Source organism: Pomacea canaliculata, linkage group LG4 (genome assembly GCF_003073045.1).
Source record: "Pomacea canaliculata isolate SZHN2017 linkage group LG4, ASM307304v1, whole genome shotgun sequence".
NCBI lineage: Eukaryota > Metazoa > Mollusca > Gastropoda > Architaenioglossa > Ampullariidae > Pomacea > Pomacea canaliculata.
The window spans coordinates 29,005,209-29,023,314 of NC_037593.1; the positions used below are offsets into that span (position 1 = coordinate 29,005,209).

The 18,106-nt window shown below is 38.7% G+C and overlaps 1 protein-coding gene across 1 annotated transcript in view; it reads right to left on the reverse strand.

The window, feature by feature from the left end:
• Window positions 1-18,106, reverse strand: part of LOC112562777 (dynein heavy chain 10, axonemal-like) — a 51,945-nt gene that overhangs the window by 24,804 nt on the left and 9,035 nt on the right. Inside the window, 27 exon segments of the mRNA XM_025236254.1 lie at window positions 298-489; window positions 941-1,087; window positions 1,389-1,577; window positions 1,818-1,970; window positions 2,407-2,541; window positions 2,752-2,935; window positions 3,073-3,173; window positions 3,530-3,698; window positions 5,179-5,402; window positions 5,719-5,952; window positions 6,471-6,593; window positions 7,527-7,760; window positions 8,025-8,393; window positions 8,545-8,723; window positions 9,335-9,437; window positions 9,675-9,791; window positions 9,990-10,148; window positions 11,319-11,573; window positions 11,811-12,042; window positions 12,527-12,687; window positions 12,923-13,111; window positions 13,698-13,838; window positions 14,219-14,332; window positions 14,856-14,942; window positions 15,736-15,863; window positions 16,463-16,513; window positions 17,113-17,311. Of these exon segments, the coding sequence (XP_025092039.1) occupies window positions 298-489; window positions 941-1,087; window positions 1,389-1,577; window positions 1,818-1,970; window positions 2,407-2,541; window positions 2,752-2,935; window positions 3,073-3,173; window positions 3,530-3,698; window positions 5,179-5,402; window positions 5,719-5,952; window positions 6,471-6,593; window positions 7,527-7,760; window positions 8,025-8,393; window positions 8,545-8,723; window positions 9,335-9,437; window positions 9,675-9,791; window positions 9,990-10,148; window positions 11,319-11,573; window positions 11,811-12,042; window positions 12,527-12,687; window positions 12,923-13,111; window positions 13,698-13,838; window positions 14,219-14,332; window positions 14,856-14,942; window positions 15,736-15,863; window positions 16,463-16,513; window positions 17,113-17,311 (4,569 nt within the window).

Consider the following 18,106-nt stretch of genomic DNA (forward strand, 5'->3'; position numbering starts at 1 on the left):
CAAAAAACATTAAAGCAAAAAGATGCAACAAGACATTGTTCTGCAATATTTAAAATATTGGAGCTATATTTTCTGTTAGTTTTAACCTGCTTAACTTCATGGCTGTAAGTAAAGCAGCATTGAATTAAAAACTAGAAACAAGGTGCATGATTTTATAATAATGAATTTGTTACATTCCTATTTATTCCAGGGATTTTTTAAAAGATGGATTGGTAAAATCTATATTTCTGCTGTAAGATTGTCAGTACTTGGGAAAACCCACAAAACTAGCCTCTGGGAAAAGGCTAAATGCCAGACCTGCTGAGGAAGCAGCACATAGCCATTCTCTTGCAGTACTTCCTCCACTGCATCATTGAAGTTGGGATAACGCACACGTGGACAGTCCAGACCAGGGAAGAGATCTGAGATGAGGCCAAGGAACAGTGGCACATCCTCATATACAAACTTAGGCAGGTTCATGTCTCGCAGAGCTCTCATCAGCACCACATCCTAAGCAACAACAGAGAATAAAATTGCCTTTTCTGTTCAGAAGGATTTTGTTCCTGATTCATTTATAAATAACAAAAGAGTCAAGAAAGTTGGGCTGGTGTGGGAGAGGGGGAAGGTGTGTTTAAGTAGAATAAAAGGAAAATCAGAAAAGAGACAATAACTGGTGAAACAAAACTTGTTATCAAAAGATTGGTCCTAATACAAATTAAGTCACAGAATTTTGACATGTTCATTCTTCTGTCTCTTAAAATTAAAAATGCAGGTATTTATAATCGATGAAAGTTTCTGGAAGACATTTTTATTTTGTTTCTTTTTTCAGTTGCCTACTCTATCAACCACAAGCAAATCACTTCATTTCCTTGAGGGTATACATTATTGGACAAGAAATCCACTAATGAATCTTGAGCAGCAAGAGATACAAAGACAAACACCACCATAAACTTCTCCATACCTCATTGAGATCAGGGGAGCCTCTCTTGAGCTCACCTGCCATGACCAGAACAGATTTGAGGGCGCGCAGCCCAAAGTCATAGTGGTACTGCTTGGACAACTGCTCTCTAGCCAGGCGGTACAGCACGGTCATCTTCTTGGCCAGAACCTAGCAGCAAACAATATGTACATGTAATTTAAAGGACCTAGAAAAAAGCACTAAAAAATGTTTAATGTTTACTACTATGAATATTAAAACATGCACACTATGTGTACAACTTTCTGCAGGCTTTTTTTTTGCACACTGAAAATGTCCTTGACCATAGCATAGTACACATTCCAAAGAGCTTGTAGGTCACAAATGATGCCTTGTGATGTAAATACTGCACACAGCTGCATTTTATTGCTGAACTCTTGTCCAAAAAGAATATATAATCATGCATTACTTAGTGTAACAGCAAAACACTGACCTTTGCCAGAAGGAATCCCTCTGAGAACAACATGATCTCACAGATCTGCTGCAAATCTGGTACAATGACCACCACAGGTCGGAAGAGAGCTTTCACAGACTCTGGCAGCTCTGTCCTGCCCGCATAGCCTGGGTTCATGGTGATGAAGATTCCCACTCGGCTATCCAGGTCGATCTCAGAACCTTCAAACTATGTTTAGAATATGTGGGACTTAATTTACCGACATATTTGATTGGCATGCTGCTATCACAATGTGCAAGCATCTAGCTATACATGCACACCATTGTTTATCCTTCATGAAAAGGATATTTAAAAAATATTCCAAAAAGTTCAGTTTAGACTTTTGTGAAACACAAGAAATTCTTGATTTATATGCTACTGATAAAGGAACATTTCAAACTTGAATCAAGAAATGTAAATGCTACTCACATGGAACCGTTTCAGACTGAGATACAGTGCATTTTGGATGGTCTTGAGCTGAGTGGAGATGACAGACAGCACGGACACATCAATGCGATTGAACTCATCAAAGCAGCCCCAGGCTCCACACTGACAGAGCCCTGACAAGATTTTGCCCACAGCCTGGTTTACAGACCAATACCAGATATGAGATGGATTACTAGAAATGGCCAATGCTTGATAAGCTTTCACACACCCTAATGCACATCATAAAAAGTATCAGTGTATATGGCATATATATTTAGCTTTGTACTGTATGCTGTATTTATGTTTTTGGTCCTTTATTGGGATATTGTATATTACAAAAATGATTTTTTTATTATTATTGTTAAAGTGTATATGTCTGTGAAAGCTCAGAAGAAAAAGGGTTTGGAAAAGCTTAGTACAAGAAGCAAATATGCTGCTATTGGTGGAAAAGACACAAAAAGAGAACTTTATATATGCTTATAGACACAGTGCTTATATAATCATGCACTGATTTCCAACAAAAGTCAATGCTTGGCTCCAAACATGCACAGGAGGAGATCGGGGGGGTTCACATGAATGACTAGCAACTGACCTTATAGTCCATACCCTCCCCGCAGTTAGTGACTACACAGAGAAGACCCAGTGCCTTGGCCAAGTCTTTGGTTGTCTCTGTCTTGCCAGTACCTGCAGGCCCCGCAGGTGCTCCTCCCAAATTCATGGAAAGGGCCTGTTCGTGCAAAAAAAAAATATAGTAATAATTTCAGTTATGAGAATCATCAGCTCATATACAGAAAAATATGGGGATACAGAAGCAAAAACAAGAGGGTTACACTAAACTAAAGCCAAAAAAAACAAACAAAACAAAAACACATATTTGCAGCTTATCTGGAATTATTTTCCAGCCTGCCAATGAATCTTATCAAACATTTTACAATACCTGTGTGAGGGTCAGGTAGATCCTGTCAGTCAGTGGAGTGATGACAAGTCGTCCATTGAGTCCCATGTACTCATATCCATAGCCAAAGGATCCAGTGCACTGGCGGATGACCAACTCATCAGGTTCTTTCTCCCAGTAGAACCGCAGCTGACTCTCCCATTCAAACTCACGAGAATCCATGATGCTGCAATAAATGGTGAGATATGACATTTTTGTTCGCATGTCTCAAAAAAAAAATCCTTTTTTTTTTTATTGTGTCAGCACAGATCTCCAGTGAAGCAAACATGTCTCAGAATGATCTGAGGATAATGAGAATCCTACCTGTCACGTACAAAGCCATCAATGATGTCTCTGGCATGTACATCAATGATGAGGACTGTGTTGTACTTGGAACGATCATTTTTTGACAGTTGGGATCGCACCTAGGGTAGGAACAGGAAGAAAACTAACAGTAACAAGCTGCTTGTAGAACATGCATTCTTAAACACACTTAATTTAACTGCTTTTACATTCATCCAGATGACGTCTATTTTCCATCATCCAAATATCTCAACTCTGCTATGCTCAACACGATGTCATTAAATGTTCTCCTGTGTGTGATGATTATTACCGGTGGGTAAAGCCAATACAGATCAGTGTAAAATAAATCACACCATTTTTTAAAAATTAAACAAAATGCTTTCGAAGTTTTAGCTACAATAACTTTTGCAAATATTTCTGAACCAATTAATCTATTTCTCTCCAGAAACGGAGTTTAAATAGAAGGTTCTGATCTCACCTTCACTACTAATTCATCAATCTGTCCATGCAGCTTTTTGGCATAGTCTTTGAGGGCAGTTTTGTGACCCTTTTTGACCTTTCTAAAGACATCCTCAACCTCCCAAGTCCACCACACCTGGTTGCCAGCCAGACACACCATTCCTTGATAGTCCAGCATCCACTCCACACTAGTAGTGATATGAACACAGACAGCTTTATGACCTTTAACATATTTGGTGTGTGGTGTAAATGTTCTTATGTCTACCTAAGTTGTCCTTTGGTCTGTGTTGGACAATGTTTTATTCTTCCTTAAAGCAATAACTTTTACACAAAAGAGACAAGCAAGAATGACTGAGTCATAATGGAATGAAAAGCTTTTAAATTCACATTTTTGCAATTGAATAGCCTGCCTTAACCAGTGCACAACAGAGGGGCAGCATCAGTATCAACAGATTAAAAGAGTTAAGTTTCCATTGACTTTCTCTCACACACGCACACACACAAGAATGCCAAAGTCCATTAAAAATGTAGAATGAGGAGGAACAGCTTTCTTAGAGAAACTTACAGACTAGAAAGAGAAGAAATTCATGTCTTCTAAAAAAGCTAACAAAAAACATTTCCAGCTACAACTACCTACCTGCATGAAAAAGAAATCTCTTTTCAATAATCCGAAACAATGTGCTTAGAATCTTCATAAAAGATACTCAAACAGATCAGTAAAGGAAAGCGGTCACCTAAGAGTACATTCAGCAAGCTTATCCACATGATCATGGACATGTATACACAGATCAGCAAAAGTGGTCACCAAAAACAGAGGAGGTGAGTCATAATTCAGCATAGGGACAGAAACACTCCCGAATGAAATCCTATAGACAAATACTCCACAAACTATAATCCCAAAGCCAAGGCTCCACAGACTGCAGTTCTGAATGACAACATATAAAAAAATAAACAACAAAGTCATCATATTTATCAGGGCTTCTGCTTACGCAAAAAATTGTACAGTACATTATAAGTTCGGAGGATCAATTTTCATCAAAAATGGGCGAAGAACAACTTAAAAATCTGAAGAAGCATCATTAGCAGAAGCCCTGTTTATGCTGTGAGTCTTGGAAGCCCTATCAAACAGCTGAAATAAGGATCTGAATGCCTTTGCATCAGCTCTGAGCAGCCTGCAACAATCTATTGAAAAAACAGTCTCACAGTGGATTCACTCTCCCTAACAAGGAGGCAACTGATAGAATGGCAAATGAAGAGGTGGGGGGATGCTGGCCCAGGATACCCTGCAGGTGAGTTTTACCAAGGCCAAAATGATAATTCAGCCAAGCAACAGAAAGATGGCTCAAATATCATCCCATTGCAAGGCCCCAATGACAGTACTAAGAGCATGGACATGGAAAAAAAGATCTTCAGATACCTTTAATGCTTAACTGCACAGCAAACTTTAACAGGGCCACTGGAGTTATTGTCGGTGTTAACAGTGTTTACCTGAACATGTGTTCTACATATTTACACTATAAATGCACATGCTTAGATTAACATATTTAGGATTTATGTACATATACTCATATGCTTATCGTGTTCACACAGCTGATGCACATAAAGGATAAAATAAACTACAAATTAATATCTCCAGCACACTTTTCCAGTAAAAACAAGGACGCTTACCGAGATTTCTTGTAGCTGTAATAGAAGATGGCTTCTTTTGTGATGAGCCTGTTGGTTCGGCGCATTTCTTGTAGCACACTGGTCATCCAGTCCTCTACCCTACCCTCAGCTGCAATGTGTGTCCTGAAGTCCATCAGTTCTCCTTCTGCAGACTTCATAGCAGTAGCCAAGGTTTCCTGACTGGGGCCTTTTGCAAAGACCAATGAAGCGATGTTGTCAAACATCTGAAAACAAGGAATATGCAGTGCTATGAGTATTCTTTGAAAAATAAACAAATTAACAATGTTATTAATTTAATTTAATAGTTAATTTAACTGTAAATATAGCTACAGCAGACAAATACAAAACTGCACAAGTTCATGCAGTTCTTCTGTGTCAGAAGCTAATAACATAGTTTGCAATAATAAATAAGGCTGAAGAACTGTTTTTAAGCCAATGTAGATACTGCAGATGTAAGTGAGGAACAGATATGCTCAGAGACAGAAGACAAGAAAGAATGTTAACAAGTAGGGAAATTGTTGCACAGACACTGTGCTTTACCTTAATCATGTGCTCCTGCACACATTCAGGGTCTGAACTGCCCAAGATGGACAGCAGCTCATCGTCAGAGATAAAGAAAAATCGTGGAAATGCATTTCTCTTGGCATCCAGGTAATCATTTAGTGACTTCTGGCACTTTTCCAGACCTGTACTTAGGTTCTGCAGGTCTGAAAGACGGTTCTGGGCATGACAAGCTAGTTTGATCTGTGGTGTCTTGAAAGTGTCAGTCATGATCTGGACAGAAATCAAAATTGTTAAAGTATTTTTCAACTGAAACAAGAGATTTAAAAAAAAAAGCAGCATAAACCAATATAAAAAAAGCTAAAATTTCAAGCCATTTCTCTCTCAAAACTGCTGGTACTTTTATCATGAGGTCTTTCTGAAAAGCATTAAGAGGACTGAAGCTTTCCCAAATGGATTCTGTGTCATTTGCTTCAAATTCTTTATTGTCAAGAGAAAACCATGTTGTTTGTTTTTTGGAATTGAAATAAATTGTCTGTGACACCAGTCTCATTACTTTTCAGACACTTTTCTTTGTACATAATTTTTATTTAAACACTTTTGCACATGGATGCATGCATATGTAATATAAGCAGGAGACGTGTGTCCATATACATGTGTATATATTTGTAAGCATGAGTTTGCATGCCTTGGTAGGTACAGGCCTATAGGGTTTTAAATGTGTATGCATATGCAATTGCATATTTTTTCTAGTAGTTATATGCATCCTCAGAATTCATATTTCCTGTCACCTTCTTGAAAGTCTTGTCAATGGCATCAAACTTCTTAGCTTCCTCGGGCAGCTGTGAACGAATGTCACCACCTATGAAAATGCCCTCCAGGTACATCCACTTTCTCTGAACCACCATCCACACCTGGGTGAACAAAGATAGGTGTATTGCATCCCCTCACACATCAATCTACTATATTTCCCTATTCATAGTAATGAAACACCATAAAAGATCATAAATGACTTTGCAATTTTAGTAGACAATGAACCCATTAGGTTTAGCTGCTACACACATCAACCCTGTCTTGAGAGTGAATTTGAAATTATATAACCATGTAAGTGGAACACCTTGGTAATGTTACTAGGTTATAGTTTTCTTTATTTTTGTCAAAGATACTTGGTCAAACGGCCCACTGCTGTCCTTTCCCTTACCTCAAGTCTGCGTACGTAACAGCCAACCTTGAACCATTCCTACATTACCTGCCTGGTCCATTGTTACAAATTAGGACAATAGCCCACGTACAGACACACACTTGCATGGATGCATATGGCACACAATCACTATACCCTTATACACATGGCTATTGCATGCATACGCATGCACACATAACATAAGCTTATACACAATCACACCCTAGGGCCTGGCCTTGGACTTTGGGTGGGGTTGACTGATGTGCGAACTAAGTCATCGCCATTTCACATGGGTCTAAGACAGGTTGGCCATGTTATCAAAGGGGAGAAGGTAGGATAGCTTCTGGAACATTCAATAAGGATGGGATAAGTAGTGTGGTTTGGAGTTGTAAGGGTTTTTTCCTGAAGTGGAGAGGAAGGTAGGCCAGCCACTGAGTAAAAAAATTTACAATTGTGCAGCCAATGCCATCTGTGTTTTGTTCTTGCACAACTAACCCACTCCTGTGGTGACTAGCCATTAGGGACAGCAGTGTTGGTTACATAATCATCTTCCTTCTATGATTATACTATAGCTACTTCTCCACTTTGAAATAAATTGAGAGAATACAAGTGCAGATATCCCTCAAAACAGAAGCAGCAGGTTTGAACCACCGTATCTAATGCTTACGTCCAGCACTTCCGAGATGAGTGACAGAGACTTCTCCCAGTTTTGGACAGTATTGAGGAATGGGCCAACAAAACGTGAGGCTGACATGCTCTGCAAGTTCATGGAGGAGTCATCCAAGATTTGAAGGACCTCATCTACTGCACCTAAGATATAGCCACGATTTGATGTGCCTTTCATATAAGCCTGAACATTGAATTTGATGTTGTTCCATGTCTCCTCAACTTCTTTCACACCCTGTAAACAAAAAATAAATAAAAATATAAGAAATAGCATACTTCCTATCAACTTTATCTTATTTCCTCAAGAACTGCAGAACTTTATACTAGCCTTTTTTCTGCTCTTGTTTCTTTTACTGCATTTATTTATAAAGTGAGCAGTATCTTTACATGATGCAATATGTGAGTGTAGTACAGTGAACGCATACATGAGTAAGACGGACGAGATAAACAGAAAGAGAGAAGAGAAAGAGACAGCACAAGAAATCAAAAAGTTGCTCACTTTTTCAATTCCCATCTCCTTGCTAGCACATGTCACGATCTCAGTAATGGTGTCCTGGTACCTATGAAGCTCCATGGCAAAGACATTGGCCAGTGTGAAGGTGTCTGGGTTCATATCAAACTTCTGACCAGTCTTATTCATAAGCTCTTTCCAGTGACGCTCACGCAGAGCTTCATGTTTCAAGTCCACAAACAGGGGCAGAGAATCCCGAAACTCCTTCATCTTCTCTTCAAGGGCACGCCCTACAGCCATCTGGCGCATTTCTTTTGGAAGTTTGCGCAAATTCTTTAGATAGCCTTCAATACCATCCTGAAGAAGCTGTATGTTGAGATTTGCCCACAATGTTTCTGACCATTGTTCCCTAGCTGTCTGCAGACAAGACAGACCACAAACCATGATAAGTTTAGAAGCACAGCAGATCATTTCAAATCAAAAGAAAGGAAGTGCAACTCTATGGCGCTAAGAATGACAAAAGTGGTGAAAAAGACAAAGTGCAGGGAAAGACTTTTTGTTCACATACCTTCTGCTCTATGTAGATCGCATATATCTGTTCGAGGCCTTTCATCTCCTTCTGAACCTTAAGCAGCTCTGGGTACATGGTGATGGGTAATTCAAACAGCCTCTCTGCATTGGTCAGCTCTTGCCTGTTGGCTTCCAGCTCTGCCACCTCTTCCTGGTACTTCTTCATCAGTTCTACACCTGAACAGGTGAAGAGATAGATACAGATGCAAACATGTGCACACATGCAAGAACCAAGATAGTAATGTTAATTTGCCTAATTGGTTGGAGTTCTGTGATATTTTTGTCTCATCTACTATCTTCCTTGTGTTGGACTTGTGATTATGTAAATGTTTGATGTGACTGCCATCATACATTTTGAATGTGTTGCATATTCCATTTTGGTGACTTCAGTTCCTTTTCGACATGTAGACTTCATGATCAGTGCAGTTCTGTTGACCATGTCCGCTTGACTTTTGTTGATCAGTGAACTTTGTGCTGGGGCTCATTGCTCATTCCAGTATGGCTGGTGCTATCTGTTGGATGTGGTATTTCTGTGGAGTGTATTCCGGCTTGTACAATATATTTGATATTTGGGCTGCAGATTGTGGTTCATGCTGTGTGTGGAAGCTCCCCTTTGGTATGGATAGTTTTTTACCACTTTATTATTTCCAACAAAGTTTTGCTTCTCTTAAATCTTCTCTTTCTAATAATAATTTACAATTCCTAATGCAGACTGTTCATCTTGTAAAAAGCCTCTAAAAATTACAACCAAGCAATTTAACACAGACCCTTTTATAAACTTCCCATACCTCGATCCAAATCAGTTCCAACAGATCCAGGGCCTTCTAGAAGGAAGCGGTCAGCAAATGTCTCCAGCTCTTTGTGAAAATCTTTAATCTGATCTTGTGTAATCTACATCAGTGAAGCAGAGAAAGAAGAATGTCAAATATAGCAACACCACAAGTTAAAAACAAGTCGGGTAATGTTTAATATAGGAGATTTCATTATGTTTCAGACCATGTATATAGATGATATTAACATCACAACAACAATTGTTTTAGTTTTAAGAGGGTATACAACAAAAAAACTACAACAGTAAAGATCAGAATTATTTATAATCTGGCAGTACTGTGGATTTCTCCAGCTTACCTCTGTGAATTTGCGTTTGACAACAACAAGGCTGGCATCAATGTTTTTGGACTTCAAAATAAGGTCTTCCCACAACTGAGGAAGTTTCTCAACCAGCTCCTTATCAGCATCTGTTACCTGTAGAGGTTTTCTGTCAGTACTATTTGTATTATTATCTTTTCAGTCTCGACATTATTTTACCAGTAAGATCTACTTAGCATGCTTTCTCTTTTAATCTACAGTATTCTTAATTTTGATGTGACTGATTCTTCCAAAGAGTGAGATGTTAGGAATGACAAATCCTTGTTTACACTGCCTGAAAATGTGATAACTTACAGGGAAATCATACATGACAAGAGTCCTGTAACATTCCTGGATATTACGGATTTGGGTCTCCACATCAAGAGACATGGCTTTGATGTCTGAGATGGTGGATAGTACAAACTTCAGGTCTTCCAGTCTAGTTGGTGTCTGCTCCAGATCATCAGATTTGTCCTAAAAATAAAATTGTTTTTTCCTACAAAATGGTATTTTCACTCAATGATAAGCAAATGTAGGCAAATAAGCTAGAAAAAAAAGATGAAGTAGTCAGAACAATGATCATGCTAAAAAAAAAAGTCACAATATTAAATATCCTAGCATGACTGGGAAACAAAAACCTTTTAATTTTGGATTGCTTTTACAGACTCTCTTGATAAGTAATCAGTACACACCGATGCTTGTAAGTATAAGTCTAAGATTATTAAAAACAGATATGTGAACACTATTTGTTATACAAGGATGGACATGGAGGAAGTGCCTGTTTGCCTTTAGCGCCTTAGTGACACAGATATTTTTTTTTAGCATGATCAAAATTGTTTCACATACTTAAATGGAGACATTTTGTATTTTTATTAGTTTGTTGTTTTTTGGTGCCCATTGTGCAGGCCGGTGATTTTCTTTGTTGCGTCCTTGCTGTGCAGGACTTTTATTTTCTTGTGTCTTTCGTATTTTCCATTGGCTTTCTGAGCTATAAGGTCTGAACTCAGGGCCATTGCAAGCCAGCATGGGCTCTGGGGCAGATGACTTGCTAAAACAAGTAGGTGGTCAAGAGTGACAAGAAGCTAAAGACAGACAAAAGTCAGACAAATCAGTAACAAAGCATTGTGTTGTGCTTGTTCGGAATCTCAGCTGTCTGATTCTCCACCAACAGGTCAACCTCCCCACCACTGGCAAAAACCAAGGTGAAGGTCACTCTCAACATCAGTCAGTTGTCATCGTGCAGTTTGACAGTGTGACCTGTGTCTATCAGCTATATACAGGAATAGACAAAGATTGCAAAGATACAACCACAGTGCATGTAGCTCAGCACTGGCCAACAGGACTGCAGGTGGCTGTTAAATGGATTGATGTAGAAAACTTACATTGCGAGTTGTCTTATGTACAGAAAGAAGTTGTATTCACCAGCAGTTATGACATGAGACTATTCTCCCACATTACTGTAGCTTCGTCCATCGCCATGAACTGTGGACAATCATGTCTAGCACTATGAGCCCGCCTTTAACAGTGAGGAAAGTGCTATGCAAATCAACATATTATTATTATTATTTTGCTGTAAGAATCTGATGAGGAAAGAATACAGAATAGATACTAGTGTTTTTCCATGATCTTAAAAAATTCACTCACATCTAGCATGTCTCGAAGTCTATGCAGATTCTCCCTAGTGGAGTCCTGTAGGATCTTGCCAAGCACTTCCATCCACTGCTGGGCATTGGAGATGACAGAGCTGGCTAGCTGACTTGTGGACAGACGGATACACTCCTGGTCCCTGGTGGTGGCCAGACTTTGGACATCTTCCACAATTTTCCTGTAATACTGCAGTTTGTTGTCAAACCAGACGACACTAGGATCTCGTTGCACCCACTTTTCTACCAGTGCTTGCTGTCACACAAATGTTTGCACACATGAAACATACATAAGAATATATCTAAAATATTTGGGACTTTGTGTCGCCACTTTCCTCGCCACTATAATTTGTTACAGTCTTAAGTTAGACTTTTAGTCATATGCAAAATTACTTTGCTGCATCATCAAGTCAGTCTTGCCCAATAAATTCATAAGATCATCTTTAACTAAGCAGATCAATATGTTCCCAGAAAAGTCACATGATTTACCAACTTTTTCACTCTTCCAGATGTTTCGATACTTCTTCCAGCGGTTCAGGTAGCGTGTGAGCATGGTCAGGGTGTTTTTGATGTTGGCAGTGACAGTCTGCACCAGTTCAAGGATATCTGTGTTAACGGCGATGTCAGCAAAGAAGCTGAAGACAAACAGCTCATCCTCGCCTTCCACCTTCTGTGGAGGAGTCTCAATACAGCTTCCGTTCATCCATCGCACAAACACCTTTGTCCTGTAACACACAGAGGCAGAATGTAAGGTATCACCCCAGGTAAATGACCAAAATAAAGAAACTCTGACATGAAATAAAGTTTTGAATGTAATAATGGGATTTTTATCCATTCCCTGCTTGGATGTGAGAATAATGCAGAGGCAAAAATGAAAGACTGATAGAGCTGTACTTTGATGCTGGTGAACAGTTTCTTTATGTCATCTGTATGGCAGTTGGTATGCTACAGTCTGTGACCACCACCTGCTTGTGGCAACCATGAAGATAAAGCTGAGGTCTTACAGTGACTCATCAGAAAGACTGCGCCACAAATTCAACATGTAGTTTATTAGAGACAACAAAGCAAGAAGAGTTCAACCACAAAGTTAAAAACAGGTTTGCAGCATTGGAGGGACTCCTTGAAAAAACAGCGACAAACCAAGTGGCCGTGACCTGGTCCTTAGCACAGATGCCTTATAAATGCTATTATATCATCATGAAAACTTACCCCTCTACTGCATCTCGCACACACTGCAAGGTAAGCTTGTAGACTTCGTTTGCTTGAGGATGGAGTATGACATCAGGAGCAGCCAACAGTGTGTCTACCTGGAACAAGGCCTTTTCTGCCATCAGGGCATTGTTGAACCGGTGCAGGTTTGTCACAATGAGCTGTAAACACAGAAAATGGGGTTGCTGCCAACTGAATATGGATCAAACCGAAATGAAATTTAGTGATTCATGAAGTATAAAATGCTCAACATAAAGTTATGTAAAGGTTTTACTAACAGTGATACAAATTTTTTCAAGTGTAAGTGAATTTCTAAAATTATTGATGAAATAAGCATTTAAGGTTTTTTTTTTAATTAAACACAGATAGAGATGACACAAAAAACACTTTGCTGACCTTTGTCAGGGAGCTATACACTTTTTTTTCCCAGAAGCTGTAGTACTGACTTAGTTTGGGAGCTTTGCCTGTATTGGTGTGTACAACCAGCCCCTCCATCTTGGTAAGAAGAGGGCCTATAGCTCGGTATTTGCGTGCCAGGATTTCCAGGTCTTTAGTTCTTTCATGTTCTATGTATTCAAAGAACTCCTAAAAATACACACACATCAAAGGTACACATTCATGGGTTGACTGACCAGCAACAAAAATATATTATTCTACAGTATTTTTACTGTGAAAGTGGACAGCCATGGTTAGAGCACTGGCAGGCAAACCTTGAGGAGCGATGGTTTGATATTTATGTGGAACAGCTCAGCTATCTTTGGGAATAGGTACCTGACTCCACAGAGGGCTGGAAAAGGTCAAGCAGCAAGGGAGAGGAAATGGGCCTGAGAAAAGTGTTGTTTCTAACGTCTCACTCCCAAAGTGACCAAAAGAGGTTAGGAGATGACCTTTACTTTACCTTATTAGGGAATGCATTGGACTATTATAAAAGTAAACAGAAAGGAACCAAGTGGATCTAAACTTATGCTGAACACAATCTTTAACAAGCTATAATTAAAATATCCTAAACAAACATCCTGAAAATATTTTTAACATACTAAAAATTAGTTCTAAACCTTAAGCTCTTTGAATATCGAGCATATGTTTACTTTTTTTGGTTCATAAATATCATGGAAATTAAACTTTTTGGCAAATGGAATTCTTTTATGGCGGATATGGAAAATAGCTGTACCTTGCAACCAGGAAGTGTATTTGGGGCTTTGGGTGGAGGAAACTTAAAGAGGTTTGAGTTTTCAATGATGCTAAGGCGTTGGTTTATGTCCTGTGCATTTTTCTGGATCTGGTTCACCAAGGACTCAAACTTGGCCACAGCCTACAGGATAAAAGTAAAAGATGTCATAAATAACAATTCACATCATGTAATTTTCTTTACGTATTGAAAATTCTGTCATCAAATAGTTTAGTCTGCACAGGAATGAGACAATTGACTACTTCCTTTCAAATATAATTTTATATTAGGGAAAATAACATACATTGTAAACAACAGTCATCTGTTTTGATGACCATTGACACATTGATGCACAAGAACCTGCAAGCCTGCATATTCACATGCAAATGTACACATGTGCATGCACACACATAAATATTATGAAGAATGAAATAAAGCCAAAGCCATTCAGATGCAGATGTATACAAAAATCAAAGTAAAACCAGGACAAGGAAAATAACTCTCACACCAGTGTGTGTACCTACTGATTCACACTTTACAAGAAAGTCGTTTATTCCCAGAGAGTTCCAGTTGATTCGCTTGGACCCAGGACGAAGCATACGGCGCAGCTCATGCATGTGCTCTTCAAGAAGCTGGGCCTACAAAAACATGGCTGCTGTTTTACCAAAATATTTCTCTAATACAATATGTTCAACAAGCTGTGGAAGACAAAAGAAAATTTTAGGCTCTATATCTCTAAAATTCTGCAGTAACTACCACTTTATATTGAATCTTTACAAAATAATGGTAATGTATCAAGAAGTATTGAAGATGAAGGAGTTTGCATGCAACATAAGTTTATTTAGTAAGTGATGTTTCTCTCTCTCCCCTCTCTCTCTTTCTGTCTGTCTTTCTCTGTCCTTTTGACCTTCAAAACTCTTCACTGACACTGACTTGCCTCATCTAGCCTTTCATGCATTCATTATTTCTTCACACTGCCTGAGTAGCAATGGAGTTTCATGCCAATCAGGTTAACTGTATGAATGCTAATGGTTCAGCCAGTCTACCTCTATACTTCAAAAACTTCCTAGTCTGTGGTTACTGCTTTCTTAAGCCCATGGATTATTATAGGAAGCCTTATTGGCTTGTAATAGCTGTGTACAGTGGCTGCCACTAATTTACCTCTGCATGATCAAGGGAGGCAAGTAGCGAGTGATAGCGATGCAGCATGCGTGTTAGGCCAGACACATAGTTGATGTATTTTTCTTCCTGTCACATAAATGAATGCACATGTGAATCCACACATACATATATATGCACAAACACACACACATTTAATGTGGATACAAGGTTTTACACACCTATACATTTAAACTTTCATGAATGCACTCAATCGAACATATACAACACATGTATAAGGCATCTATCTCACTCATTCTATTCCTCCCTCTCACAATGACAGTCACATACGGACAACAGACGTTCTGCATCTGCGCTGCTAAGCAGTGGAACCCTCTTCCACATCACATTCGCCACTCGGACTCCAAGACTACATTCAAACGCTCTCTGAAAACATATCTGTTCACAAAGTACTATCCTTAAATTACTATTCTTAACTCTTTGGTAATTAATACTGTCTGTCATGCTAACCGTCATCTGATGACTCCATCTTACACTGTTTATATCCCTTCATACCTTCAGCTATTGCTTTATGTTATATTCTTGTACCTCATCTTCATGTTGTTCAGTGTGCCTATATCATGCTTGGTTATTTGGAACTGTCAGTCTATGCCACTGAATGAACCAGTTGAGTGCAGCTTAATCATATAGTTTGGTGATATGCCAGTGTATCTACCACATGTTGACATGGATCTGCTCACTGTTACAGTCACACTTGACTACACAGTCTCACTTGCTCCACACTACCACAGATCTACTATAAAAGCATTATCAATGCAAGAACCAGAAATCTTATAGTGTTCTTTAATGAAGTCTTGTGCATTACTTTCTGTTGTATTTCTAAAAGCATTAAGTATACTGTAAAGTGGGCAACAGCCATTACCTGCAATGCCACATTCCTGGCTAATTCAGGCACAGAGAATCCCAGCATTTCCATATACTTCGTCTCTGCAATGATCTCAGCTAGCTTGGGGTCAAAGTCCACCACATACTTTATATCAGCAGGGCTTCCTGTTGTTAGAAAACAAATTATGCTCAGTTAAAAGAACTATAGGTTCTTTTTAATTATTAACTAACAGTAAACAACAGCTTCAAATTTTTTATCGGTAGTGGATTATTAAGCACTCTAGAGAGAGAAAGAGAGGGGGGCAAAGTGAGAGAGCGTGTGCGTATATGTGTGGGTGCATGTGTGTGTGCACGTACATGCATGGGGGCTCCTGTGCCTAATTTATTCTGAAACTTCAGCATGGGTTAAAAAGCAAGGTGTTTATAATGTTAAGACCAACTTGCTGATGATGTACAAACTTTACTACAATTTTCTGGCATATTGTAAATGAGGTGAGTTATCATATGCAAGCTTAATCTAAGCACTATCAACACAGTGGTACATCATCAGTAGCAACCAAGGAAAAATCTCAGTCATCACAGTTGACAGTTTGCAAACACAAATGGTAATGGTATATAAAAAGAAGCACACTACAAGCCTTAAACAAATGAAGCTGCGATGACATGAGGTGTAGAAAGAAGAGACATCGTACAATTCACATCCTCAGAATAGAAAAAAAAGTTCAGCAAATATACTACCAACAGGTATTCTTTTGTCAGATTACCTAAGTCTGCAATGGAAACAAGCCCCTCTCCTTCCTGGTGCTGTATGGGCACTGAAAACATAAGGAAACAAAGCTAATTAAAAATTCATATACAGAAGGTTTCTGCAAAAATAAGCAACTTACAAAAAAGAACATTAGTGCAAGGAGTCACTGGTCAAGACAAGCAGGTGTGTGCATCTTCCCTATAAATCTTGTCTAATGCATTAGTTAAACATGATGATGACAAAAATTGGTTTATTTGATTGTCTGGCAAATAATGTTCATTTCTCTAGACACAAATGGCCATTTCTTACACAACAAAAGTACAACAGTGACAAAGGCACTAAAGCCTGGTGGTTAGTACACTTAGTTTCAGAGCAGAAGGTTGCCAGTTTGATCCTCAATTTGGTCTGTAACTTAAGCCCCACTCCCATCCCGCTGCCAGTCCTGCATGTGGATACTTGATTTATCAGGAAATTTAAAAGGTAGAAAAAAGATGGCCGGGGACTGCCTGTCATAAGTTGTGTCCTAGACAAGGTGAACCACCAAGAGATCCCAGGCCATTAGGATGTGGGAACCTTTACCTCTCAGTTCCTTCACCAAAACAGGAATTTATGTGCCATCATGTAGCTCAAGACAGGTATGTGCATAAGATGCTTTCAAAAACTTACCAAGCTCGTCACCTGCCTCATCTGCCCCTGGGAGAGGTGTGGATGGCAAGTGGCTGAGAGATGAAGCTGCTGGCTTCATGAGCAAGTTGCGCTTGAGTAGCGAGGGAAGCACTTGCTCTACTTGTTCTTTCCATGTCTCATATCGCATGTCCTCAAACATACGCATGCTCTTGCCAACACTTAGATACTTGGCTCGAGTCTGCATGTATTGAGATTATAACACATATAATGTCTTCACATGGAATACTTACAGTTCATAGATTTAATAGAAAGAAAGATTGAAATTATACTAATCAGAGAAAAGGAAAATTAATAACCTGTATTGCGCCAGGTGATGATCCGATATAGGGGTTAATTATAAATAATAAAAAAGGTTTGAAACAATGTATTGCAAAAAACAAAGATGCATGGCCCAGTTCTTCAACCTGTCTAAGTTCCAACCCTTGATTCCCTCGCTTTATCTTTATACAGTACTTCATCTAAGTTCTAACCTTAGACATTACATTCCTGAACTAGAACTCTACATTTTAAAACATTGTCTTTTAAATGCTGCTTCTTGTGGATAAACACATCATGCACCCATTATAAAAAAAATTAAACACAAAAATTACTTCAAAAAATACATCATACATTAAATTTCATTATCAAAAATATCAGAAGCATGCATATAATTAGGTTCACATTACTTTTCTTTGTAGACATATTGAGATGAAGTGATGAATTTTCATATTAAGAGAAGAAATACAAAAATATAGAAACACAAACTTAGAAAACAAATTTCAACATAACACTGGCTGCTAAAAGAACCAAAGGGAAAATCTAAGACATACCTTTGTCCACTATTTAAGACCAAAAAACTGAGTGTCGTTGCAGAAAAGAAACTAAGACATGCTTAAAAGATCTTAAGAGTTCAGAAAAGCTAAACAATAAGCAGTGGATGCTTAACAATAATGGACTTACAAACAGATGATCAGATTAGTGACCAGACTGTCTC